Source organism: Neofelis nebulosa, chromosome 2 (assembly GCF_028018385.1).
Source record: "Neofelis nebulosa isolate mNeoNeb1 chromosome 2, mNeoNeb1.pri, whole genome shotgun sequence".
Lineage (NCBI taxonomy): Eukaryota > Metazoa > Chordata > Mammalia > Carnivora > Felidae > Neofelis > Neofelis nebulosa.
The window spans coordinates 204,621,824-204,649,780 of NC_080783.1; the positions used below are offsets into that span (position 1 = coordinate 204,621,824).

At 48.4% G+C, this 27,957-nt stretch overlaps 1 protein-coding gene across 4 annotated transcripts; it reads left to right on the forward strand.

The window, feature by feature from the left end:
* Positions 1–762: 762 nt before the first annotated feature.
* Positions 763–27,957, forward strand: CNR2 (cannabinoid receptor 2). 4 transcript variants are annotated; one of them, XM_058718650.1, is made up of 4 exons: positions 763–936; positions 1,417–1,529; positions 24,511–27,095; positions 27,325–27,957. In XM_058718650.1, exon 3 carries the CDS (start codon positions 24,556–24,558, stop codon positions 25,636–25,638), a length of 1,083 nt encoding a protein of 360 aa, XP_058574633.1. In that variant the 5' UTR covers positions 763–936; positions 1,417–1,529; positions 24,511–24,555; the 3' UTR covers positions 25,639–27,095; positions 27,325–27,957. The 4 variants fall into 4 exon arrangements, with proteins under 4 accessions (XP_058574633.1, XP_058574637.1, XP_058574635.1 ...); XM_058718654.1 differs by lacking the exon at positions 1,417–1,529; XM_058718652.1 differs by lacking the exons at positions 763–936; positions 1,417–1,529 and adding an exon at positions 15,773–16,814.

A 27,957-nucleotide genomic window follows, 5' to 3' on the forward strand; every position in this document is an offset into this window, starting at 1 on the left:
CAGGTCACGATCTCGCGGTCCGTGAGTTCGAGCCCCGCGTCGGGCTCTGTGCTGACGGCTCAGAGCCTGAAGCCTGTTTCGGATTCTGTGTCTCCCTCTCTCTGACCCTCCCCCGTTCATGCTCTGTCTCAAAAATAAATAAAATGTTAAACAAAATATATATATAATAAAATAAAATATTTGACTTTGTGGTCAACATTCTAAAATTGGAAGCCATTACATAAAGGTCAGGATTTCTATTATCTCTTAGAAAAAGGGGAACATGTTCCAAATGTTTGGGACAGCTGGCAGCCGGGGTCTGCACTCCCATGCAGCAGGGCTTGGCTGGAGCTGAGATGCCAGCCCCCTCTGACTGGGTCATGTGTCTCCACTCCCCCACAGTCCCCGCTACTCTCTCTTGCCCCATACCAGCACCCTTCACCCATTTGTGTTATCTGGCGGGTGCCGATGGGCATTGGATTTCAAAGCTCTGATCTGACACGCAAGAGGGATTGATTGGAACGGAATGTCCTTTGAGGTGATCTGTGTAAGGCTGGTGCATTATCTCCATTTTGCAGATGAAAAAAAACTAAGGTTTGGGAAGGTTAAAGCGAATTGCTCAAGGTCATGAGCGCTATGTTGGATTAGAATCCAAGTCCCTTGGCTCCAGGGCCTATACCTGTGCCCTACGCTGGCCCGAGTTCCTTGTGAGAAACAGCTCAGCTACAGGGACAAGAATGCTGTGGCAGTGGGGTCCCAGAGGGGAAGTGGTGACAGGGACGGAAAGCCAGGCCTCCCCACACTCACTCATCTGTGAGAAAGAGCAAAAGCAAGTGAAAGCTGCTTGGGGTGGCTGTTCAACAGGGGCTCTGACTGGGACCCAGACCCACCACCTAGACACGACTGCCAGGACTCCTCAGCGCCCAGCAGGATCAGGGAGCTCAGCCACAGATCACCGTGAGTAGCTGTCTGCAGCTGTTTTCTTTGGGGCCTCTTCCTCATTTCGGAAAACTGTGTTCTGTGGGGCGCGGCTGGCCTAGCGGTTAGTTAGCATATAGCTGCCTTCCAGAACACCTGTGCTCTTACTTCACCCCTTCCCTCCAGGGATGTAAGGAGTTGGGAGGGGGAGGACTGCCTGGGGCCGGGAAATTGCTGCCGTATGAGGGGGACTCCTGAGGTTTTTGAGGACCAGTCACAGGAAGGCTCAGGGCTGGTGCCGTCCTCCCCTTTGGACAGGACCACCAAGGTCAGGACAGAAGGAGACACTCACCGACACACAGAGAGCCTTACTGCATGCAGGGCTTGACTTAGTTAACTCTCACATCTGTCTGCAGTCAGGACTGTTATCCCTCCCCGCCCCACAGATGGGGAGAAGTGACTTACCTAATGTCACATTCAGTGAGACACTGGCTTGAACTCAGACTCTCTGCTCCACAGTCACCCTTTCACCACCGGGGTGTCCTGCCTTACAAGGTCAGGCCTAATGAGCAGACAGTGGGCCCAGAAAGAACCCCAATAGATCGGCTGGAAGAGGCCTTAGAGGTCATCTGGTGAGTACAGGGCCCCTCTGCTGGACGGGGGGGCCGGGAGGGGGGGCAAGGCTGAGGCTCAGGGAGCACGGCTTCCCCGTCTGGGGCAGTTCCACAGCGTTAGAGCCACACTAGACTCAGGAGGCCAGGGGTCCGCTCCATGGAGGTTCCACTTAGCAGGACAGTCGTGTTTCCGAGTGTGCCCTGGGCCAGCACCCAGGTGCATCTCAGCGCTGGTAGGTAACTCCACGGCCTCAGGAAAATCGGTCCCCTTCCTTCCCACGCGGCTCCCTCTTCTGTGAATATTGGGCCCGATGCCAGCACTCGTGGGCCTGTGGTGAGGGCGGGCTGGATGATGCTGACGCCAGGCGGGCACCTGGGTCAGCAAATGACTACAGTGGAGAGACTCTGATCTTCATCCATCGGCTCCTGCGATGGAGTAGAGATAAGGACGTCATGGCTTCGGGCTGTTTTTCTCTCGAAAGGGTGGCAGGTAGATGCCTTGAGGACGCAAAGGCCAGGACTAGGGCAGAGGAGGGGCCAGGACTAGGGCAGAGGAGGGGCCGTGGAGGAATCCAGGGAGTCCCTGGGAGTCAGCACCCTAACGACTCTGGCCCTAGCATTAATTTCTACCAATGAAGCGTGTCCTTTACCTTTGGGAGGGTTAAGACCATGTGGTTAAGGTGGGCAAAATGGGAGCACGGCCCAGCCGAGCAGAGCCCTCCAGTGTATCTCTTCTGTTCCCTCCTCATCTTGGTGCACCTGTTAATCTTACTTACCCTGTGCTCTCAAACGTGCACAGAATGTTCTTTTATTCATTCTTATTAAAGCATGTTCAGTAGGACTCCGAGCTCTCACCCTACTGAGCTGGTCAGCGATGGGGTCTCGGTGCGTAGCGAGTTTCTCTCGCCTTCCAGCAACGCACGTGGCGTCCTAGGGTCTCATACAGAGCACAGAACGAGGGAGGCGCCCGGCCTTGGTGCCACCCTGGTTCCTCCTGTGATAGATGCCCATTGTCCAAAGGGGTTTGATTTCCCTGAAGTCCAGCCCTGTCCACTTCCCTGGCAGGCCTGGAGCCTGGATTCTTTGCCAGGATTTGAAACCACTGTGCTTTGGATTCAACTTCAGGGTGAGCCACCCAGTAACTTCCCCCAGAGGCCCCACCATCTCCCCAAGACAGCAGAGCCCAGGATGTCAACATTCAAGGGACCCGTGACCTCTGGTCCCTTTTTAGCCCGGGGCCATCTGTCCTGTGTCCTTGGCTTTGGGTCACAGATGTAGGCTCTTCTCCCCACCCTCCTGGGACACCCACTTAACCGCACCGCACTCAGATTTTCACAAAGGACAGGAAGAAGGGCTGTCTTCAGACAGTTTCTGCTTTCTACCCCAACCCATGCAAAAAGGCCCTGAGCCAGGAGAAACCAAGGATACTCTTTGAAGGGAGGCAGGCAGCCTGTGAGACAAGGCTCACAGGCAATGGTGACTCATTCAAGGTTGACCTTGAATTCAAGGCCAAGGAAGAGTGTCAAGTCCAGCTCTCTGGGCTCCAAAGCCTGTGCTATCAATCGCTGAATCCTGTGGAAGACACAAGTCCCCCTCCCCAACGAGTCAGATGGCCTTGGGGGGAGTCGCATCACCTTTCTAACCTACAGTTTGTCCACCTCCAAAAATGAAGCAAAGCCTTACCAATCTGCCGCCAAGGGGAGCTCCTTTCCTTAAGTTAACATTTAGTGAGCGTTCACTACCTGCTGGAAGTCTGCCGGCACGGCTGCCTCACGTTGTCCAGTGCTCACGACAGCCTGTGAGGGAGACACATGCTCTCACCACCCACATCTGAGAGGTGAGAAACTAAGGCTCACCCAGGACTAAGACCTAGCCCAAGCTCACACAGCGGGTGGCACACGCAAAGCCGGGACTCAAACCTGGGTCTGTCTGAAGCCAGAACCGGCTGCACTGCAGTGAGACCCAAAGAGAACAGGTGTGGAGAGTACCTTGCAAGCACTGAGGTGTCATGCAGCCTTGAAGAGCCATCAGCCCTCTTCCAGCCGAGCTCGGAAAAGGAAATTGAAGACCATAATTCCCTCTTCCCTCCATCTCCTGGGGAAAGATAGGGTCCACAGAACATGGGGTGTATCCTGCCCCACCCCCACGCAGGGAAGACCCCCCCCCCCCAAATGCCAAGGAAAGAAAATGGCAGAGAAAGGCAGATCATCAATAGGGTAGATCAGAAGGGGAGGAGCCCCCCAGTGTCATGAAAGCCAAGCTTGGGGGAGGGCGCCTGGGTGGCTCCGTCGGTTAAGCGGCCGACTTCGGCTCAGGTCAGGATCTGGCGGTTTGTGAGTTCGAGCCCCGCGTGGGGCTCTGTGCGGACAGCTCGGAGCCTGGAGCCTGCTTCCGATTCTGTGTCTCTCCATCTCTCGGCCCCTCCCCTGCTCATGCTCTGTGTCTCTCTGTCTCTCAATAATAAATAAACATTAAAAAAACATTTTTTTTTAAAAGCGAAGCTTGGGAAGGAAGGCTGCCGAGGTCCCATCCAAATCAGAAGAATGTTGGGGAGACCTCCGGACAGAAATGGGTTGGGCTGAGTGTCCTATGGGCTTTGCTGCCTCCCTTCTCCTCCCTCCACCTGCTCCTACCCCTCCAGAGGAGGCCCCCAATCTTCTGCTTGCACAGTGAGTCAGAAGCAGCCCCTCCCACTACAGCTACCACCCCCCCTCCGCCCTCCTCTCCCTGGGGGGTTGGGGCCACCCCAAAGTTCCTCCGAGAACCACAGCTGCGTTCACGGTGTTGCCTCTGCTGGACAGTGAATCGTCCTCTGTGGGTCTCCGTGGATCTGCCTGGGTCCTGGGAAATCTGACGGAGCTGAGAGGAGGGGGTGGGAGCCTGCTGAGAACCGGGCGGGGGTGCAGGGTGTCTCACGGACCTTCTCGAAGACTTCACACGAGTCCTATCTTAATAATACCCACTTGGCAGATGAGGTCACCAAGGCCCAGTCAGAGCGGGCAAATGGCAGAGACCAGAGTCAAGCTCAGCTCTGTGCTCCCACTACTTTCCACGAGGTTTTCCCAACAAGGAGGAAGGTATTCCAGAAGGTCCACACACTAGAAGTTCATGGTGCTTGGTTCCATTTTTTAAAAAAATTAGCGAATAATTATTTTTGCTATTTAGAAGATTGTTTTTATTCAGACTGAGAGGTTCTTAAAATAAAAAGAATCAAAAGCAGAAGTCAGTGGTGAGCAAATGAATGATAACCTAATGAATTTCCACCCGGGATGTTTCTTATTTGGCGACTAGAGTGGCTTTAGCTGATATATATGGTTTTACACTGGTCTTATTCTTAATTGTTTATTATTTAATTTACACCCTTATTGAACCAATGATCAAAGACAGGATGCAAAAGGAACTCTGATGTCAAAAACACAAGGAAATAAGAAGGAAAATAATACCTCCTCTGAAAATTTGCCTCAAGATTCATGAGTTGTGTTTATCTGATCAAGTTTCTTACAAAGCATTTCAGGGAAGTTCTTATGCTTCTCCACATTTCAAGATTGTTAAAAAGAGAAAATAACGTGTTCTTTCTTCTCCTGTGTTGGGCATAAAGGCGATCCACACTTGCCAGGCAAATGCAGAGAGAGGCTTGCAAATAGGGACCTCAGATTATTTTCTCTTGCCTGTGACAAACATGAGATTCTTTTTAAAAAGGTACAAACTAGGGGCAGTTGGGTGGCTCAGTGGGTAAGTGTCCAGCTTCTGCTCAGGTCATGAGCTCGTGGTTGTGGGTTCGAGTTCTGCGTCGGGCTCTGTGCTGACAGCTCAGAGCCAGGAGCCTACTTCAGATTCTGTGTCTCCCTCGCTCTCTGCCCCTCACACTCTGTCTCTGTCTCTGTCTCCCTCAAAAATAAACATTAAAAAAGTAATAAAATTTTTAAAAATGACAAAATAAAGCCATGAGGAATTAAAAAAACTTTTTTAAGTACAAATTGGCTTTTTAAGCATTGAATGCAAGAATTCAAACCTTCAGGGTACTTGGGTGGCTCAGTCGTTAAGCATCCCACTTCAACTCAGGTTATGATCCCGCTGTTCTTGAGTTGAAGCCCCCTGTCGGACCCTGTGCTAACAGCTCAGAGCCTGGAGCTCTGGATTCTGTGTGTGTGTGCTCTCTCTCTGCCCCTGTTTCCTCCCCCTCCTCAAAAATAAATAAACATTAGAAAAATTAAAAAAAAAAAAAAAAAAGAATTCAAACCCTCAGGTCATGAAAGTGATTCCCATCCTCTTCTTACATCGCAGCCTATTGTAACGTCCCTTTGGTCCCAATATTAACATTCCCTCAAAATGTGTTCAGTAACCAGGCATTTTCTTCTGTTGTGACTGCAAAGCAGAAAGGAGCATACATGCCCCTTGGAAGGTGGGGAGAAGTCAAAAGTTATCCTCACACATCATGCATATAATTTAAAGGGTTTAAAATAAATCTTAGGGAAAATTCTGAAATGATACACGTGTATTGAAAATAGTACGTGTAACTTAAAATCGCTTCCTTTTTCACAAGCCATACACAATTACAAAATGGCTCAAATAATTCCTATTGGGGTTTCTAACATTACATATTACTGTGAAACGGCTCCCAAGTCGGAAGAGATTGGAGATATTCTAGTCTGACGCCCTCACTCTGTTTTGTTTTACTCTTTCAGTGTTGGCCATGACCCTTAGATAACCTGGCACACAGACAGACGACCTTAATTGAGGGTAGATTAAGTGCCGGCCAGGTACTGAGCTATGCATCTGCTACATGCCCCCTGCCCCATATACTCCTCACAACAGCCCTGAGTACTTTCATTATCCCCATTTTACAGATGAGGACACTGAGGCTCAGGGAGGTGAGGCAATCTGCCCAAGACACAACGGACCTAATAAGAGGCAGAATCAGAACTCACAACCGTGACTTGGGGCGGCCTCTTAAACCTCCGTCTGTAGGGGCGCCTGGGTGGCTCAGTGGGTTAAGCGTCTGACTCTTGATGTCGGCTCAGGTCATGATCTCACGGTTTGTGAGATCGAGGCCCATGTTGGGCTCTGTGCTGACAGCACAGAGCTTGCTTGTAAATTTCCTTCTTATTCTCAGTCGATCCTTATCTGTTGACCACCTCTCCTTACGGAAGCAGGAGATGGAACTCCAGGCCTCCTTGCAAGTTGGTGTACCGAGGGAATCAGTGTGCTGGGTCTGATCCCAAATTCTAGGCCAGAAATGGTGACATGCTTTCGTCCTCACTGCCCCAGGGCCCAAAGCAAACAGCGCCACCGGGGCACATTAATTCGCTCTGTAGAAAGCAGTAGGTGGAGTGTGCGTGAGGGTCACCTCCCCAGATGTCTGGCCCATCTCTGGCTTCTCCGCATCTCTCCATGGCCTGACTGCCCACAGCAGGTTTCATTCATTCATCAGCCTGCATCCAGCTGTCCCCGTGGCCCTCTAGCCACTTTGTCACCCCAGATGTTAGGGGCCCAAAGTCTTATGAATCAGCCCCTTTGCTGATGCCAGTTTCCTCGATTATGAAATGGGAATGCTACCAGTCCCCTCGTTGGCTTGTCGTGCAGATTATATGAATTACTGTGCAAAGGGCATAGAATGGTTTGGCACACAGTATACAGTAAGCGCTCATTCAGTGTTACTTTCCATTATTGTCATGATCACCACTGTGTTCCGTGGCTCTGTCGCCCCACCACTCCCACCTCCGTTTGGAGAGCTGGTCTGAATTGCAACCCCCACGGTGCAGCTAGAAACAACCAGAATCAAGGTTAGGGCAGGGACCACACCCTTTGGGATCTGGGCAAGCCAGGAAGGAGTAGAGGAACCTGGGGGAAGCTGCAGGTGATTCAGAATATCCACCACTTAATTAGCCCTTGCCTACTCTCTGCTGTATAGAGAAACCACCCCGAAAAGTCCCCATCATCACACCTCTCTGCCCCCTCTCTGGTTATAAGGCCTTGTTTGCCCTACAGGGAGCACTTCATGGTCAGAAGGGGTGATCAGCCGCTATACACACACACACACACACACACACACACACACACACACGCTTCCCAATGACCAATGACCAAGCTTCGCCCTCAGGGTCAGGGAGATCCATGCACTGTTTCAGTCATGCAGACTTTAACGTGACTGAGTTTCCAAAATTTTCTGTAGCAGGTTTTCTTTGAGAGAGAGGTATAGGCCTTTTTTAAATCCCTGTTACAGAGATAAAGGTAAAAGGCAGGGAATCAGAGTAACAGGCCCTGAATCACAGGGGGGCTCCCTGCTAGGGCAAAACTAAGACACCTGTCATCAGACACCCCATCCTGAGACCCTGAACCCTGGGATCTGGTAAAGCAGGAAACAGGGGACCTCATGCTACTTCCAGAATTTCAAGAAGCGCCCCCGCCCCCTCCTCAGAAAGGACAGAGGTCCTCAGGAGAAAGCTGCAGGGACCCACTGAGCAACTGGGAGGAGAGGTCCCATGATTACGGGCCAAGCCTGGGTTTGAATTGGGCTCTGCCCTTTCGTATGACCTCAGGCAAGTCACTTCGTGTCGGTCTGCAAAAGGGAGCCGATGATAACAGTGATTATCATGCAGATTAACTGAGTTCACATGCAAAGCCAAGCTTGGCGCACAGGAAGCTGTTAGTATTTAGGTTCGATCCCCCAAGTCCCCACCCTCTCCTGCACCTTTCAGCAGGGCAGGGGAATCTCCTAAAGGCTTGTCCTAAGTGCTCTTGTCGCAGATCCTTTGAGAATCACTTCTGAAACGTCAAGCCCCGCATGTTCTTCCTGCTGATATACATTCCATCAGCCCTTTCCCCCCCCATACATTTTTTAAAAATGTTTTTATTTATTTTTGAGAGAAAGAGAGATAGAGTGTGAATGGAGGAGGGGCAGAGAGAGAGGGAGACACAGAATCCGAAGCAGGCTCCAGGCTCTGAGCTGTTAGCACACGTGGGCTCGAACTCACAAACCTGAGATCAGGACCTGAGCCGAAGTCGGCCCCTTAACTGACTGAGCTACCCAGGCGCCCCTCTGTAAATAGATCAGTTGTGTCCCCTTTGAAAATCACCCTCCTTGAGGATTTTCACAAGCGTCAGAGAGAAGCCCTTCAGCCGATTCATTCGGAAAACATTTAATTGGGCAGCTACCATGTGCCAGGCACTTGAGACACAGCAGTGAACAAAACAGACAATGAACACCTGCTCTCTTGGAGCTGAGGTTCTACCGCCCTCGCAGCTAAGGGTCGTGCTAGAGGCCCAGGTTGGAGGAAAGAGTCCAAAGAGGAAAGGATGAAAAGGAAAGGGAAGAGATTGTCGCCCCGAGTGCGTCCCTCCCGTGGACAGGGTCCGCCACGCGCATAGCCACCCAAGCCACCTGCAAGTCGTGTGACCTGGGGCAGATCCATCCAGCTGGGCCCCAGCACTGTCATCTTAAAATAGGGAAAATAAGACAATCCACCCACAAGTGCGGTTTGCAGGATAAAGGAAACAATGCAGGTAAAAAGCCTCTTGGAGAGCCTGCCACAAAGGAAGTAGTAAAGGGTGGTGACAAATTCATTTTCCTCACATACTTTAACCACAATGACCTATGACAATAGGCTGACTGCAGAAGCAGAGATGAGAATCCGGCTGCCAGATAATTAAGAGATTTCCTTTCCCCCAAAACTATTTTCATTAAAAATAGGCTATTTCTGGGGCACCTGGGTGGCTCCGTCGGTTAAGCGTCCGACTTCGGCTCAGGTCATGAGCTCACGGTTCGTGAGTTCGAGCCCCGGGTCGGCCTCTGTGCTGACAGCTCGGAGCCTGGAGCCTGCTTCGGATTCTGTGTCTCCCTCTCTCTCTGACCCTCCCCTGTTCATGCTCTGTCTCTCTCTGTCTCAAAAATAAATAAACGTTAAAACATTTTTTAAAAAATAGGCTATTTCTAGGGGCACCTGGTTGGCTCAGTCAGTTGAGCGTCCAACTTTGGCAGAGGTCATGACCTCGTAGTTTGTGGGTTCGAGCCCCACATCTGGCTCGTTGCTATCAGCCTGTCAGCGCAGAGCCTGCTTCAGATCCCCTGTCCCCCCCTCTCTTAGGTCCCCTCCCCCGCTTATGCTCTCCCCCAAATAAATAAATATTTTTTAAAAATAGGTTATTGCTATTAACATGTAATATAGTTTCACTAAACATATTTTTTCAGTTGTCAGGTTTATTTTCTAATACAGTAAAGAGTGAGAGATGTAACCTACATCAATGAAAGCCCTCCAGGGTCTGGTGATTTTTTTAAGATAGTAAAGGGGTGCAGAGAGCCCAGAGTTTGAGATCTGCTGCTCCAGGCTTTCCTAAGCTGACTTTCTCATGCCCAGCTCTTCGGCAAGTGAACAACAACCCCCCTGCCCCATGTGATTAATTGCACAACTTCAAGTTGGAAAGAAGGACCCTTTGAGATGTCATCAAAAACCCCTTCCTGGTACAGATGGGCACACTGAGAAGACTGTTTTGCCTGAGGTTACCCGGCCATCGTTTCCACCCCAAGCTGGAACCAGAAGCCTGTCTCCTTGGCCCAGGGCTCTTGTCCCAATTGCAGGCTGGCAGGTGCTGACTGCTTTACCCCAGCCTGGTTAATAATCCATCAGGCTCCCGGCACATCCTCAGCTTCCGGTTCACTCAATTCTTAACATCCTGAATGGAAACAGGATCTTCTCCCTCTGCTCCCCTAACACTGTCCCACTCTCCATCCTGCCTCTCAACTGCTCTGTTCTCCTAGACCCCCCTCCACCAGCCCAAGGGCACGACAGAAATGACATTGTCCCTCGGTGTCAATTAGCAAAGAACTTGGGGAAGTGAGGAGAAAGCTGTAATATGTACACATATTGTGTGTGTGTGTGTGTGTGTATATATATATATATATAGTCTCTACTATATATATATATATATATATATAGTCTCTACTATATATATATATATAGTCTCTACTATATATATATATATAGTCTCTACTATATATATATATATAGTCTCTACTATATATATATATATATATATATAGTCTCTACTATATATATATATATATATATAGTCTCTACTATATATATATATATATAGTCTCTACTATATATATATATATAGTCTCTACTATATATATATATATATAGTCTCTACTATATATATATATATATATATAGTCTCTACTATATATATATATATATATATATATATATATATGTGTGCCAGGCATTGTATTAAGCATGATGCTATCTCAATTAATTCTCGTGCTTCACCACCACCGGTGAAGTATGTCCCATTTGTCCCAACAAATAACTATTTGTTATTCCCATTTTATGGATGAGGAAACAGAGGAAAAGAAGTGAATGAAGTGACATTTTTAGTGTTTATTTTTGAGAAAGACAGCGTGAGGGGGGAGGGGCAGCGACTGGGAGTGGGTTGGGGGGGGTCAAAGAATCCGAAGTGAGCTCTGCCTTGACAGCTGAAACCCATGAACCGGGGGATCATGACCTAAGCCAAAGTCTGACGCTGAACCGACTGAGCCACCCAAGCACCGCCAGAAGTGACTTTATCTGAGGGCACAAAGCTAACACTTGGCTGTGCCAGTTCTGGAAGTCGGGTCTGTCTGACTCCAAAGCCCCAAGAGCTTGACTGGCAAATCCTTGGGGGTGAGGAGGTCAGGACTCCATCTGGTTGGCGGGGATAAGACTAAAATCTAGATCAGCTAATGTAAGCAAGGGAGGCATTGCTGAGTGAGATTGGTCCAAAAAGGAAAAAGCCAGAAAGAGAAACGATGCAATTTGCCCCTGGGGCTAAAGGACAAAGATCGCCTATTTGCTGTTGTTAGGGCCCCTCGCCCCCGGGCAAGGTCATGCATTGGATCCTGTCCCTTTACCAACCTGACTTTGTCGGAGCACTGGGGCTCAAGTCCTAGCTTTGCCTGGCACTTGCTGTGAACTTTGGGTAAGTGACTTGCCCTCTCTGCACCCATTTGCTCAAGACATGCTACCTGCTTCAGATACCATCGTGAGCCCTCCCCACTGTGCAAACTGTCAAATATGATATGGATGTGGGCACCATTGGTTCATTCTCTGAAAGGGAAGTTGCTGGAACATAAGGTAGTTGAAAAAAGGAAGAAAAGATCTGAAAAGACTCAACCACCCTGTCCTGTGGGAAGATTTCAGATCAGTCAGTTAATTACCAAGACTTAAGGAACAGAAACCAACAGGATGGGACCCTGCGTCTTCAGAGGAATGAACACGTGCCCGGTGCCCCCAGCACGTTTCTTACATCCATCCCTGGGCCCTGCTTTCCTCATCTGGAAAATGTGGAAAATAATTACACCAGCCTTGCAGGGTTGTTTTGAGGTTTCAGTGAGATAATGCGTGGAGGGCGCTAGTACCATGCCAAGCCCTCGTCATCATTATCCTTCGGTCTTCTTCTCAGATGGCAGCACTGGGGACAGGGAGGGAAAGTGACCTCTCCATAGCACCAACTGGTGCCAGAGCCAGGCTCAAACCCTGAGCATCCGCGGCTTAGCGTGAGACCCTTTTCTTTCCGCCACATCACACACCAACACGCTATAGTCCATTCAGGCCCCCACGGGACTGCTTGTTTTAAATCGTTACTTAATCTGCACATCAAGAATGCAGGCAGTAATAGTTTCCCCAGTCACAGATGAAGAAACTGAGGCTCAGAGAGTTTGAGTAACTCGCCCTCAGGTCCCACAGCCCACCACTGGCAGAGCTGGGGTTTGAAGCCGGCAATGTTTCATTCCAAAGCTTTGGCCCTTTAACCTTTGCTACCGTGGAAAGAGACCTCAGACACCGTTTAGCTTAATTCCTCCCAGGAAGGGAGGCTGGAGACGATACAGAAAGACGAGGAAGGAAGGTTGAGGGAGAACAAGTGTCCAGACAGCAGGTAGTGATCCCACAGGCCCCTGGTGGGAGCGATGAACAGCGAGTGGATAGCAGACAGGACGGAAACTTCCAGGCCCACAGGGCAGACTCATGGGGAGTGAGATTTTTTTGCCAACCGTTAGATGTTTGAGAAAGGCCTTCATGGTGATCTTTTGCGCCAATTCTATAAATTAAAAATCCTTCCCTTAAAGAACTGGTGGAGGTCTATCTTATGAATTAGGGCAGTGGAAATAAAAGCAAAGCATTAGAAACCACTGAAAGAGAGAAGAAATGAATCAGGAACCAACACTGAACGAACCAGGACTGCAGGCTTGCATCGTGTTTAGCTCTGAACTTCCTGGCAGCGGAGGGAAAAGAAAATACAAAGTCTCTCTGAAGAAGCCTGCTTTTTTCCCAATAGGACATTTGTTCGTTCGTTTATTCAACGTGTTGATTTCAAAATATTTAAGTGCCTGCTTTATGCCAGGCCTTGTGCTCAAGTGCTGGAAATCCCAGGAAAAATGTATTAGAGAAATCAATTTGAGGCGCCTGGGTGGCTCAGTCAGTTAAGCGTCGGACTCCTGATTTCAGCTCGGGCCATGATCCCAGGGTTGGGGGACCCAGTCCGGCTTCAGGCTCTGCGCTGAGTATGCAGCCTGCTTGGGATTCTTTCTATCTCTTCCTCTGTCCCTCTCCCCTCTTGCTCGTTCTCTCTCTCCCTCTCAAAAAAAAAATTTTTTTTTGATTAAAAAAAATAGAAGAAATCGGTCTGCGCAGCCCTTTGTATCCCTCCCCTAGGGCAATTTCCATATTTTGCCTCACATCCATAAGCTTCTCCTAGGGCTTATATCACTGGAGAGGTTTCTTTTTAATTTTTTTTTAATGTTTATTTATTTTTGAGAGAGAGAGAGAGAGAGAGACAGAGCACAAGCAGGGGAGGGGAAGAGAGAGAGCAAGACACAGAATCCGAAGCAGGCTCCAGGCTCTGAGCTGTCAACACAGAGCCTGATGCAGGGCTCGAACTCACAGATCGTGAGATCATGACCTGAGCCAAAGTCAGACGCTTAACCCACTGAGCCACCCAGGCGTCCACATCACTGGAGAGATTTTTAAGTTCCTTCACTCACAATCTGTCCCACCTCCTCTGGGATGACTACCGTAGTGGTCTATTTACAAGGTCAAAAAGAGCCTGGACAGTTGCCAACCTTTTAGTTCACTTTCTGCCTTAGACCTGCTGTTTGTGGTTCCCATCTCTTTCTAGAAGGCTGGTTCCCTGGATAAAGGGCACTAGGGTGAGGCTCAGGATGAGGGGGATTTGGGGCCGATGGGCACTGTCTGTCATGGCTTGGGAACAGGGAGTGGTGGCTCGGGGCCACCTAATTGTCTTGCTTAGCTGGGCTGAGTTCCACCTCCATGAGGGCTGCTGAGCCTAGCTCAGAACCCCTCATTACAAGAACTTCGTTTCATTGTAAAGGGAACTAAAATACAAAGATGTCTTCCCTCCCTGACCCCCAGATTCAACTCTCAAAACTAGAAGCTCACAATCCAGGAAGCAAGAGGAGACAAATATTACTGATACAAATAACAGAAGGTAGATGGTGATCCATACAGCAGGACTCAATGAGTTTCAACCACCTGGAAGGGTTACGGGAAACCAGAGAATGCTTCCTGGAGAAGGTGGCCTTGATACAGGACCTGAAAAAAATAGATAAGATTTGGGTAAAGGACAATAGCCTACAGCCCCAAATCCCAGAGAACTTCCTTGCAACTTGCAGCCAAGGGCTATCAAGCACAGAAGGGAAGTAGGAGAAGAAATGTGGAAGGAAGGCCCCGTGACTCCCTTCCTACAGCTGGACATAGCACCAAGAGCCCAGACTGCTGGGAAGCAGGCCAAGAAGGTCATGTGGGTCAAACAGGGTTTTAAAAATGTGATGGTTTGGCCTTCATGGTGATAAAGTGCCAGCTAAGAACGAGCAGAGATCTTTCTATTTGCCTCAGCTCTCAGATGAAGGTCAGACAAGCCTTGAGCACAGAATCCTGTAAGAATTCTAACTCAACTGAGTTCTTTCCTGCCTTTTATTGGACACGTACTGTCAGCCAGGCACAGCACCATGAATTTAGGAAACTTCGGTTACTTAATCGGTACAGCAATGCCATGTGGGTGGTATTTCTCACCGGTTCACAGCTGAATGAAACAGAGGGGAGGTAACTTGCCCAGTGTCACACAGCCCACGAAATGGAGAGCTGGATTCGAATCCAAGGAGGTCTGGGATTCAACATGGTGAATTTCCAGGAGGAGACCTAAGAAATCACCCAGTCTACCCACCTGCTTTAAAGATGCAAAAAGAAAGACCCAGAAAGGAGAAGGGAGCTGCCCAATGACGATCAGTAGCAGAACAGGGACTAGAACCCAGGCCTCCGCACTCCCAGTCAGAGAGAAAAATGACCACTCTTGACCTCCAATCTCAGCTTTTCACTGCAGGTGTAGCAGCCACATTCAAAGGGTTACGATCCTCCTCGTCCCTAGTGCCCTCAGGCTTTAACGTGGGGGCAGCTGTTACCGTGGCGCTCACTTTTTCACTTCACACTTTCAGTTCAGGTAGGAAAACCCCCCAGGGGCACCCACCCACCACCACCGCCCCCCCACATCCCCCTGCCTGAAGGTTCCCTTCCCAGACACTCAGCATGAGGGCTCTAGGACTGCAGGCCCTGCCAACCCACCACAGCCATGGACATGCTGTCTGAGAAGAGTGTCAGGCAGTTTGAGGACTTTGACATGTTTCTTAGGTGGGGATAGCACTTGCCTGGTTCCTTTTTTTTTTTTTTTTTTTTTTTTAGAGAGAGAGAGCGAGGTGGGGAGAGGGGCAGAGGGAGAGAGGGAGAGGGAGAATCTCAAGCAGGCTCCACGCTCAGCACAGAGCCCCATGCAGGGCTCGATCCCATGACCCTGGAATCCTGACCTGAGCCAAAATCGAGAGTCAGAGGCTCAACCAACTGAGCCACCCAGGCGTCCCTGGTTGGTTCTCTTTTTTAAAAAATTTTTTTAACGTTTATTCATTTTTGAGAGACAGAGAGAGACAGAGTATGAGCGGGGAGGGGGCAGAGAGAGAGGGAGACACAGAATCCGAAGCAGTCTCCCGGCTCCGAGCTGTCAGCACAGAGCCCGACGCGGGGCTCGAACTCACGAACCGCGAGATCATGCCCTGAGACAAAGCAGGCCACTTAACCAACTGAGCCACCCAGGAGCCCCAAGGTTGGTTCTCTTTTCATCTTGCATTTGTACAGAGTCGGCCACAAAATGGTTTTGTATGACTTGGTGCTTCGTACTATTGGGAACTTCATTGACACAGTGATAAATATATATATATGGGGGCGCCTGGGTGGCTCAGTCGGTTGAGCGTCCGACTTCGGCTCAGGTCATGATCTCACAGTTCGTGGGTTCGAGCCCCGCGTCGGGCTCTGTGCTGACAGCTCGGAGCCTGGGTCCTGCTCCGGATTCTGTGTCTCCCTCTCTCTCTGCCCCTCCCCTGCTCCTGCTGTCTCTGTCTCTCAAAAATAAATAAATGCAAAAAAAATTAATTAAAAAAAATATGAACGCTTTCCCCTAAAAAATGTACAGACATAAAGTCTTACACACACTTTGAAAAGATGGCTACACCCATCACAGCTCACTGGCTTCAAAAGCCATGGTGGAGGTCATCAACCAATTGGTTTTTCCAAGGAGAATGGGACAGGTATTGTCACTGCCGTTTCATAAATGAGAAAAGGGGATGGGGGGCGCCTGGGAGACTCCGTCGGTGGAGCGGCCGACTCTTGATGACAGCTCAGGTCATGGTTTCACGGGCTCGTGGGCTCGAGCTCTGCACTGACATCTCAGAGCCTGCTTGGGATTCTCTCTCTTCCTCTCTCTCTCTCTGCCCCTTCCCCTGTCCTCTGTCTCGCTCGCTCTCTCTCAAAATAAATAAGTAAACATTCAAGAAAATAAGTAACTGAGAAAAGGGGCTCAGAAAGTCGAAGGGACTTGCCCGGAGTCACGTGATGAGACAAGGCAGAGGTGGAACGGTTCCACCTCTGTCGCGCAGCCCACGCTGGGCCTCTCCCCGTGCCGGGCATTCAGACCAGTCCTCGCCCTGGAGGCAGGCCCGTCCGGGAGCCAGATGCTCTGACTCCAGAAGGTATTTCTATCCGCCCACCGGGAAACCAGACAGGGAGCTGGGTTTCCTGTTGCTTTGTTCATCCTGTTGCCGTTGGATGTTGTCTTGTCAGGCCCTCCCTCTAAGGGCCTGCATTTCCTGACCTTGCCGAATTTGGACACCACCACAGGTCAGTGTCCACGCCAGACCTGGGGGCAGCACAGAATGCCGGCAGCCACCTCTCCGGCATCCCTCTTCTAGGCTGGACGCTGCGTGGGGTAAGCCATGCTCTGGTGGGAAGGGGACCGTTTTCCCAGGGAGATTCAGGGAGAGGGGAGTTTGGCTGGGGCCGCAGGGTGCAGGGAGGAAGCTTCCAGAAGTGACAGGGTGGGGACGTGGGAACCGAGAAAGGTTTGCACTGTCTGTCACTCATTCATGACCAGGGCTGAGAACTCGGCCAGCACCATTTCCTGTCTCAGCTCAGATGTGACTTTACCGACATTCAGCAAACTGTACGTCTCAGGGAAACACTTCTGTCGGTAGGGTCACCTCTGCGCCTACAGAACAAGAGTCTTGTCTTGTGATTTGGGGGGATGTGAAGTCTGGTTTCAGGTCTGCTGCTCTTTTGCTGGGCGACCTCAGGGATTGTATCCCCACCCTTGGACTGTTTTCTTAACGGTAAAATGATGGAGCTGGATTAGACGAGAGGTTTCCGACGTTCCTCGGGTTGCCTTGAAGAGAGGCTACCAGTGACGTGAGCTCAGATTTTACCTGACTTACGAATAGGGGTTCCATCAATTGTAAAAATTATTCTGCTGTCTTAAAATTTTTGAAGCCCTAGCGGTGCCTGGGTGGCTCAGTCAGATGAGCGTCCGACTTCGGCTCAGGTCATGATCTCAGAGTTCACGAGTTCAAGTCCCATGTCCGGCTCTGTGCTGACAGCTCAGAGCCCGAAACTGTTTCAGATTCTGTGTCTCCCTCTCTCTCTGCTTTCTTCATCTCACGCTCTGTCTCTCTCTCAAAAATAAATAAAAATTGGGGCACCTGGGTGGCTTGGTCGGTTGGGCGTCTGACTTCGGCTCAGGTCATGATCTCACGGTCCGTGGGTTCGAGCCCCGCATCAGGCTCTGTGCTGACCGCTCAGAGCCTGGAGCCTGTTTCAGATTCTGTGTCTCCCTCTCTCTCTGCCCCTCCCCTGTTCATGCTCTGTCTCTCTCTGTCTCAAAAATAAATAAACGTTAAAAAAAATTTTTTTTTTAAATTTTTAACCTGGATTATAAGGGTTAACATTTATCAAGCTCTTGTGATGTGCCAAGCATGTTATTATTTTTTTTTAAGTTTATTTATTTATTTTGGAGAGAGAGAGACGTGGGAAGGGCAGAGAGAGAGGGAGAGAGAGAGAATCCCAAGCAGGCTCTGCACCATCGGCACGGAGCCCGATGCAGGGCTCGGACTCATGAACTCTGAGATCATGACCTGAGCGGAAACCAAGAGTCCGACGCTCAACTGACTGAGCCACCCAGGCGCCCCCTGGCATGTTATTCTTAAGAACCTCATGGAGTAGGTGAGTTATCCCCATTGGAAGATGCTCAGCAGCAGCAGCAGAAGCACTTTCAGATAGTATATTAATGTACTTAAAGCCTCACAAAACCCATTTTGCAGATGAGAAATGGGAAGACTGAGGCATTCGGTATCTTCAACAAGGCCACCCTGCTGGAATTTTAACCTACAGGATGTGCTCCCCTCCCCCTCACATTCTTCCTTGGGGTCCACTCCACTTGAGGCAAATGGGGTCCATTCATTAGGGAGTTTTTGAGCACCTACTGTGTAGATGGCAGGCGTTGTGCAAGGCACTAAAAGACCCAGAAATAACGAAAGCCCAGCCCCTGACCTTGCCAAGCTGTGGGACCTCCGCCAAGTGGTTTAACATCTCTGAGCCCACTTTATCTATGCAAGAACAATAACCATAATCTTTATATTGTCAAGTTGTATGAAGTGGATGGTGGCAAATTACTTTGTAGAATTTCAGTCCCATACAAATGTTGGTTAGTGCGGTTATTCCTCCGGTTGGAGAAAAGCCTAGTGCAGAATTGGTTACAACATAAGCAGAGTAAGGCTGGGAGCTTCCAGAGTGATGGGGCATCGAGGAAGCCTTCACTGGGCGAAAGATGAGTCCAGAAGGAAGGAAAAGAAGGAAGGTGAGCCAGAAAAAGGAACCCTGGGGCGAAGGTGTGGGCAGAGGTGCAAGAAAGCAGAGCTATCTGGGAACCAGTGGGGCATCTGGTGGAGCAGCTGAGCCGGATAGGACTGCCAGCCGTGGCTGCTGGGCGCTGTGCCCTGCCCTGCCTGGCCGTCCCCTCGCAGCACAGCATGCTGGCGTGGGCCAGCGCCATCCCGCGAAGGCTTCATGTGAGCCACATGTCATTTAAAAAATAAGTAAGGGGGCGCCTGGATGGCTCAGTGGGTGGAGCATCCAACTTTGGCTCATGATCTCACAGCTCGTGAGTTCGAGCCCTGCCTCGGGCTCTGTGCTGACAGCTCGGAGCCTGGAGCCTGCTTCGGATTCTGTGTTTCCCCCTCTCTCTGCCCCTCCCCTGCTTGCTCTCTCCCTCTCTCTCTCTGTCTCTCTCAAAAACAAACATTAACATTTTTTTTTAAATAAGTAAATACATAGAAACAGGAGAGTTAAGTAAACATCCTTGTTGCTGTCTCCTCGGTCACACGTGTCGGTGTCCCTCAGGAGCATATTCCCGGCAGAGAAAGTGGTGCATTCAAGGGCAGGGGCACATCAACTTTGCCAGATTTTGCCAAACTGCTCTCCACGGTGGTTGTGCTAGCTTACACCCCCGTCGCCTTGTTGGTCTGCTCAGTATCGTCAGGCTTAATTTTTTTTTAAGTTTATTTATTTATTTTGAGAGACAGAGAGAGAGCGCGCGATAGACAGAGCATGAAAGTGGGGGAAGGGCAGAGAGAGAAAGAGAGAGAGAGAGAATCCCAAGCTGGCTCCGCACTGTCAGTGCAGAGCAAGTTTCAGGGCTGGATCTCACGAACTGGGATCGTGACCTGAGCCACCCAGGCGCCCCTCTCAGGTTTAAGTTTTTACCACCCTGCTTGGAGCGAAACTTACATTTCTGTGGCCGTTATCGAGGTTAAACATCTTTTCAAAGGATCATTGACCAAAAACAAGAGCAACAATGTCAACAACAAAGGATCGTTGACCATTTCTCTTTCACACCATTATTTTTCTCTCCTTTTTTCTTCAGAAATCTTTCCTGAAGGGGCACCTGGGTGGCTCAGGCAAGGTTAAGTGTCTGACTTCGGCTCAGGTCACGATCTCACGGTTCGTGAGTTTGCGCCCCGTACAGGGCTCTGTGCTGTCAGCACGGAGCTCACTTGGGATCTTCCTCCCCCTTCTTTCTCTGCCCCTTCCCCACTTGTGCTCTCTCTCTCTCTCTCTCTCAAAAATAAAAAAAATAAATAAACATTAAAAAAAAAATCTTTCCTGAGGGTTGCCTATTTTATCACCTTTTCAAAAAACTAGCCTCAGTCTTTTCCAGGCTCCATTAGTTTCCTATGTAATTAATTTCTGCTCTTCTGAGTTGTCTTCTGCCTTCTTTGTATTTATGTTGTTGTCCCTTTTCTAATTTTGTGATGGTTAGCACATTTTTTTTCCTTTTCCACTATGAGCATGTGGGGCTATAGATTTCCTTTTCGGTGCTGCTCAGATGCATCCCACGAATTTTAATGTTACAATTCTAAGTATTTTCGGACTCCCTTTATGATTTCTTGACCCAAGAATTATTCAGAAGTGGGGTTTTTTTATAATTTTTTTTAACGTTTATTTATTTTTGAGACAGAGAGAGACAGAGCATGAACGGGGGAGGGGCAGAGAGAGAGAGGGAGACACAGAATCTGAAACAGGCTCCAGGCTCTGAGCTGTCAGCACAGAGCCCGACGCGGGGCTCGAACTCACGGACCGCGAGATCATGACCTGAGCCGAAGTCGGACACTTAACCGACTGAGCCACCCAGGCGCCCCTTCAGAAGTGTTTTTAAAGCTTCGTACTATGAAGTTTGTTAGTTATATTTTTTTAAGTTCTTAATAAATTGCACTATGGTCAGAGAACATGGTTTATATGTTACAGATTATTTTAAATTTGTTAAAATTTACTTTTCACCTAAGACTTATCCAGTTTTGGTAAATGTTGCTTGAAAACAGTGTATATTCTCTAATTCTTGGGTGCTGAGTTCCATATATGACTATTTTTTTAATTTTATTTTTAAGTAATCTCTACACCCAACGTGGGGCTTGAACTCACAACCCTGAGATCAAGAGTCGCATGTACTACCAACTGAGACAGCCAGGTGCCCATCCATATTAACTATTGGATCAAGGTTGTTCATTGAATGTTCAAATATTATACATTCTATTAATTAGTATGTTGTCAACTTAATCTATCAATTTCTGAGAAAGGAATGCTAAAGTCAGTCATTATTCAATTTCACTTCACTTCAAGTCCACAATATTTATTGAGTACCTATTATGTACCAGATACTATTGTAAGACCTTATATGAGTGAACAAAATAGCTCCTTGACCTCATGGAGCTTAAATTCTAGTGGAACAACAGACAATAAACAATAAAACATAATACATAGATAAGTTATGTAGGGTAAAGTGTATGTTAGAAAGTGATAAGTGATATGGGAAAAAATAAAACATAGAGCACAGGGAGGGGAACCAGAAGAGCAGGAGGTTGGTGTGAGTTACAGTATTAAATAGAGTGGTAAGAAAGATGTCATTGAAAAGGTAAAACTCAAGCCAAGACTTGAAGAAGGTGAGCGACTAAGTCAAGCATATATCTAGGGACAGTGTGCTCAGATAGAGGGAACAGCCAGTGCAAACGTCCTGTGGCAGGAGGTTAGACACCTCAGGCATCCAGTGTGGCTAAAGCTGGTTGACCAAGGAAAGCATGATATTAAAGATAATAGGGCCAGAACACATAAAGCCCTTTAGGCCATTGTAAGTACCTTGGCTTTTACACCAAATGGAATGGGTCCTATACAAAGTTTCAGACAATGAGTAGCACCCTCTGACATATTTTAAAAGGATCACTCCAGAAGCCCAGTTAGTAAACTATCAAAGTCAACCAGGTAGGAGATGATGCTTGATTTTTAAAATCCTGAAGTAGATCAATGCCTTTACTCACTTCCTAAATAAAGCTTCCACTCTTTCTCTTTCTTGGCTTGTGTTACTGTCATTCACAATTTTGCTTCCATTTTTTTCTTTATGCCCTCCAAACTGATCATCAGCATTCTTATTAGTGTTGTATACAAACTGTTGTTTTTATTTACACATACATTTAGCAATTTATTTGTTCACAGTTCCTTCTTGCCTTCCTATTCTTTCCTCTATGAAAAATTTCTTTCTGGTGATGGCACATCGTTTAAATGTTCTTTCAGTAAAGGTCTGTTACTAGATACGTCTACTTCTATTTATTTATTTTGAGTTGTAGTTTAGTTACCTCCCTCCCACCTCTTTCTTCTGGCATCTATTGTTGCTTTTGGAAAATCAGCTTTTAAATGTAATTATGATTCATTTGCAGGTATTGTGTCCTTTCCCTCTGATTGCTTTTAATTTTTTTCTCTGTCTTTGGTGTTTGGAAGTTTAATTATGATATATGTGAACGTTGAATGAGTTTGTTTTTAAAATTATGCTGGGGGGCACCTGGGTGGCTCAGTCGGTTAAGCGTCCGACTTTGGCTCAGGTTATGATCTCACGGTCCGTGAGTTCGAGCCCCACATCAGGCTCTGTGCTGACAGCTCAGAGCCTGGAGCCTGTTTCAGATTCTGTGTCTCCCTCTCTCTCGGAACCTCCCCTGTTCATACTCTGTCTCTGTCTCAGAAATAAATAAACATTAAAAAAAAATTAAAAAAAAAAAATAAAATTATGCTGGGGACGCGCAGGGGAACCTGGGTGTCTCAGTCAGTTAAGCATCCAATATCGGCTCAGGTGATGATCTCATGGTTTGTGAGTTTGAGCCTAGGGCTCAGTGCTGACAGTGCAGAGCCTGCCTGGGGTTCTCTCTCTCCCTCTCTCTGCCCCTCCCCCACCTGCATGCACGCGCAAAGTCTCTCTCTCTCTCAACATAAATAAATAAACGTTAAAAAGATACTTGTAAAATAAAATAAATAAAATAAAATTCTGCTCAGAGTTCACTGTGATTTCTGAATCTGAGGAGAATTCTGGACGATTCTCCACCATCCGCCTCCCTCTTTGGCCTCCCCAATGCCTACCCTCAATTCTATTTTTCCCTTCTGAAACTCCAATTAGATATATTATAGGACTTTTCATTCAATCCTTCATGCCTCTTAACCTCTCTTTTATCTGTCCCATCTCTTTGTCTCTTTGTGCTACGTTTCAAGAAATCTCTTCAGCTCTACTTTCGGGTTCAGTGCTTTCCAACGAATCTGTTCTGGGGTTTTTTTTGTTTTTTTTTTTAATTTTTTTTTTTAATGTTTTTTATTTATTTTTGAGACAGAGAGAGACAGAGCATGAACGGGGGAGGGGCAGAGAGGGAGGGAGACACAGAATCCGAAGCAGGCTCCAGGCTCTGAGCCATCAGCCCAGAGCCCGACGCGGGGCTCAAACTCACGGACCACAAGATCGTGACCTGAGCCGAAGTCGGACGCTTAACGGACTGAGCCACCCAGGCGCCCCTGTTCTGTTTTTTTTTTTTTTTTTTTAATTTTTTTTTTCAACGTTTTTTATTTATTTTTGGGACAGAGAGAGACATAGCATGAACGGGGGAGGGGCAGAGAGAGAGGGAGACACACAGAACCGGAAACAGGCTCCAGGCTCCGAGCCATCAGCCCAGAGCCTGACGCGGGGCTCGAACTCACGGACCGCGAGATCGTGACCTGGCTGAAGTCGGACGCTTAACCGACTGCGCCACCCAGGCGCCCCCCCTGTTCTGTTTTTTTAACCTGCCTTTAAGAGTTTCTTTTTTCAAAGACTTAATTTTTCAGTGCCAGAAATTCAACTTGATTCGTTTTTAAATCTGCCTAGACAGTCTCCCATTATGTACTCATGTTTTTGAGCCCTTATTGTTTAATTATATTAAACATATTCCCAAGAATGACACAAAGTCCTGGGAAGTCTCATTCTACTGTCTGACATTTCTGTTAACTCTTGTCCATAGATTCTTAAGTATTTTGTAATTTTGTATTGTGAGCTCAAACACCATGGGCTTCTCCATGTGGGAATCTTGGATCACCTGGCTAGAAAGTGTATCTCTCTAGAGGAATTTCCAGTCTGCTTTCTAGTAATATCTAATGATGTCCCCTATAATATTTGGGAACCCTGGTTCGGTTTTTCTCAATATTTAGAATACTTATACTAAAAAATGATTCATTATCTGACATTCAGGTTTATCTGCATTCCTATATTTTATCTGGCAACCCTACTGGCGTGAGGCCAAAGACTCATCTTTGTTGTTAAAACTTCGGCATCTTACTTACCGAAACCGGCAAACAAAACAAAACCGAACAAAACGCCGATGGAAAAAATCCCCTCCCGCCTTATCACTCTGGATTCCATTTTTTTCTTGGTTTTGATTTCCTCTCAGTTTCTGATGCTTGGAGATTTCTTTTACTTTCAAAGGGAAGTCTCAGGATTGGTCTTTTTGAAAACAAAAGACCAAAAACCTTGCAGGACACTTCTGCTTCTTGAATTCCCACATACCTCTCCTAAAGCAAAGCAACCAGTACAGACCTAGTGACCCAGTGGGATAGAGCAAGGGCAAAATACAGGGGAACAAAACACAAATTTTTTTCAAAAGTTGAAAGGTCTAAATCGCTATGGCAACGCAAGATCCATCGGCACAGGTAAAGGGTGTGGCTAGAGCCGGTGATTGTGTGAAGTCGTTATTGTGCTAATTGAGAAAGACTCATTTCTTCCCCTCATTGTACTACAGCAAAGGCTTCTTGGCAAGCCCGGCAGGAGCCAAGGGACCCGCCTCATGGAGAGACGCTGGGTGATGGAGGCGGCCAATGGCTGCAAGGATGGCTTGGATTTCAACCCCATGAAAGAGTACATGGTCCTGAACGCTTCCCAGAGGATCGCTATTGCGGTGCTGTGCACCTCCCTGGCCCTGCTAAGCGCCTTGGAGAACCTGGCTGTGCTCTACCTGATCCTGTCCTCCCACCGGCTCCGCAGGAAGCCTTCGTATCTGTTCATCAGCAGCTTGGCTGTGGCTGACTTCCTGGCCAGCGTGATCTTTGCTTGCAACTTTGTCAATTTCCACGTCTTCCACGGTGTGGACTCTAAGGCTGTCTTCCTGCTGAAGATTGGCAGCGTGACCATTACCTTCACAGCCTCTGTAGGCAGCCTACTGCTGACCGCCATTGACCGCTACCTCTGTCTGTGCTACCCACGCACATACAAAGCCCTACTCACCCGTGGGAGGGCGCTGGCAACCCTGGGCATCATGTGGGTCCTCTCAGCATTTGTCTCCTACCTGCCCCTTATGGGATGGACCTGCTGTCCCAGTCCCTGCTCTGAGCTTTTCCCCCTGATTCCCAATGACTATCTGCTGGGTTGGCTCCTGTTCATTGCCTTTCTCTTCTTTGGCATCATCTACACTTACGGGCATGTCCTCTGGAAGGCCCATCAGCATGTAGCCAGCTTGGCTGAACACCAGGACAGGCAGGTGCCAGGAATGGCACGGATGAGGCTGGATGTGAGGTTGGCCAAGACCCTGGGGGTGGTGCTGGCTGTGCTTTTCATCTGCTGGTTCCCGGTGCTGGCCCTCATGGTCTACAGCCTGACCGCCACCCTAAGCGACCAGGTCAAGAAGGTCTTCGCCTTCTGCTCCTTGCTCTGCCTTGTCAACTCCATGGTCAACCCCATTATCTATGCCCTGAGGAGTGGGGAGATCCGCTCCTCTGCCCACCGCTGCCTGGCCCACTGGAGGAAGCATCTGAGGAGACGTGGGCTTGAAGGAACCAAAGAAGTCCCGAGGTCCTCAGTTACTGAGACAGAGGCTGATGTGAAAATCACCCCATGGCCAGATTCCAGAGGACTATACTGCTCTGATTGCTGATGAGGCCTTTCACAATTCAACAAGCTGAGCCAATCATTTCACTCCCTGGAGGAGAGAGAGCAACCTTGACCCTATTGTCTTACTTGAGCCAGCCCCAGGGGCCTGGACACTTACCCCTTTTCACTGATGACTGATGGCACCCACCCTTGGCAGGTAGCCTGGCCACGCCTATTTGCACACAGACTGTTGGAGAGCTAGGCCCTGTGAGGAGTGGCAACGTGGGCAAGAGGCCTGGGCAGGCTCAGTGCTCGTCAGGTTAGGAGAACCTCCCCAACAAGATGGCTTAGTGCTTGCATCCTCCAGAGACCACAGAGACCGCAGCCAGATGGAGCCTCCAGGCTCAGCAACAAGGGACTTGGAGGACATCTGGGAAGAAGAATGGATTCTTTTCCTGGGATCTCAAAGTATCGGATGGGATGGCTGGCCAACCCTGTTCTTGCTTAATTGTCAGGGCCTCCTTGGCTCTAAGGCTATGAAAGACCCCACTTTCTGGTCATCCTTTCCTACTGAGAACCGAAAAACTTTGATATGATAAGGCTCAAGGGGGTTGATCCACCTCTTTCATAGGTAATTGACAAGCCTCCAGCTCAGGGAATCTTGCTATTAGGGCAATGGCCCCACTTGACATCCTGAGAATCTCCACTCACAGCCACTGTGACCTAGGTCCCGGGGATACAGGGGAGGCTGGCACTGTGCAAGACACAGAATTTTCAGAGCATTTTATTGACCCTGTGAAGTCCTATTTGATGGTTTGGTTCCCCTGAAAGCAAGCAGTGCCCCAATCTAATACAGCTCCAAGAAAAAGAAAGACATTCACTAGGATTTCATAAACTCCCAAATTGTTCTCCGCTGTCCCTCAATTCGGCCCCTTTGTCTCTTCCACACCCCTACAGCAAAAAATAAACAGGGCAAGTGAGAGGAGGGAGAAATTCCCTTCCTATGTGCCAGGCATGGGACTGACATCCCACAGTCTGTTATCGCCAGCAAGAACACAGCCCCATGCTTCCGAAGATTCCAGGACACCCATATTTTACATATCAGGGAAGCTGCGTTCCTACCAAAGAAGCTTAAAACAGGCAAGAGAAATTATTGTTGGTGGGGAAGATTACAGAGGCATTCTAATGCAGTTATGTGGGACCACAGACAGAGTAAAAGGAAAGATATTGTTTAAACATGTCTTCATTTAATGTTTACAAGACAAGGTGTCCACTATTCATTAATTCATTCATTCATTCATTCATGCACCCATCTCACAAATACGTGCCAGGCTTCGTGCTAGGTCCTGTGTGCAGCCATAAATGAGACTCTGCCCCCACCTAAAAGGACTTACATTTTACACTCTGGTGGGAAAGACAGCCACTAACGAAGATAATTACTGGTGGTACAATGAAGGAACTCATTAGTCAAGGGAAAGGGACTAACTGAGACAACTTTAGGTTGGTCATAAATGTCAGCTGGTTTTTTTAAATTTTTTTTTTTTAACGTTTATTTCTTTTTGAGACAGAGAGAGACAGAGCACGAACGGGGGAGGGGCAGAGAGAGAGGGAGACACAGAATTGGAAGCAGGCTCCAGGCTCTGAGCTGTCAGCACAGAGACCGACGCGGGGCTCAAACTCACGGACCGTGAGATCGTGACCTGAGCCAAAGTTGGACGCCCAACCGACTGAGCCACCCAGGCGCCCCAAGGTTTTTATTGAGTCTTTACTATGTGCCACACACCAGGATGAGTGCTTTCAAATGAGATATTTCATTTAGTCCTCATAATAACCTGACCATGAGGGTCTTAAGATCCTTGTTTTATGGATAAGGAACTATCGAAGAGGCAAAATCACTTGCCTGAGGTCACATTGCCGATATGTACCCCAAACTGGGGTTTCCAACCCTTTCCCACTAACCTTTTGGCTTAGTTCAGCCAAATTCTGTCAATGAGGAATAATACTCGATTTCTGTAACATCAGATTGTTGCTCTCTTAACTCACCATTATTTCTCACTGCACTTCATTGTATGTCCTGTGTTAATTTCCTGTAACAATGTTCCACAAACTGAGTGGCTTAAAACAACAGAAATTCATTATTTCACAGTTCCGGAAGCTGCAGTCCAAAATCAAGGCATCGGCAGGGCCATGTTCCTTCCAGAGGTTCAAGGACAGTATCCTTCCTGGCTTCTTCCCACTTCTGGGAGTTCCTGATGTTCTTTGGCTTGTGGCAACAGAACTCCAATCTCTGCCTCCGTCTTCATATGGCCCTCCCCTCCCCACCTCTCCCGGCATCTTCTTTTAAGGACACCAATCATTGAATTAAAGGCACATCCTAATCCAG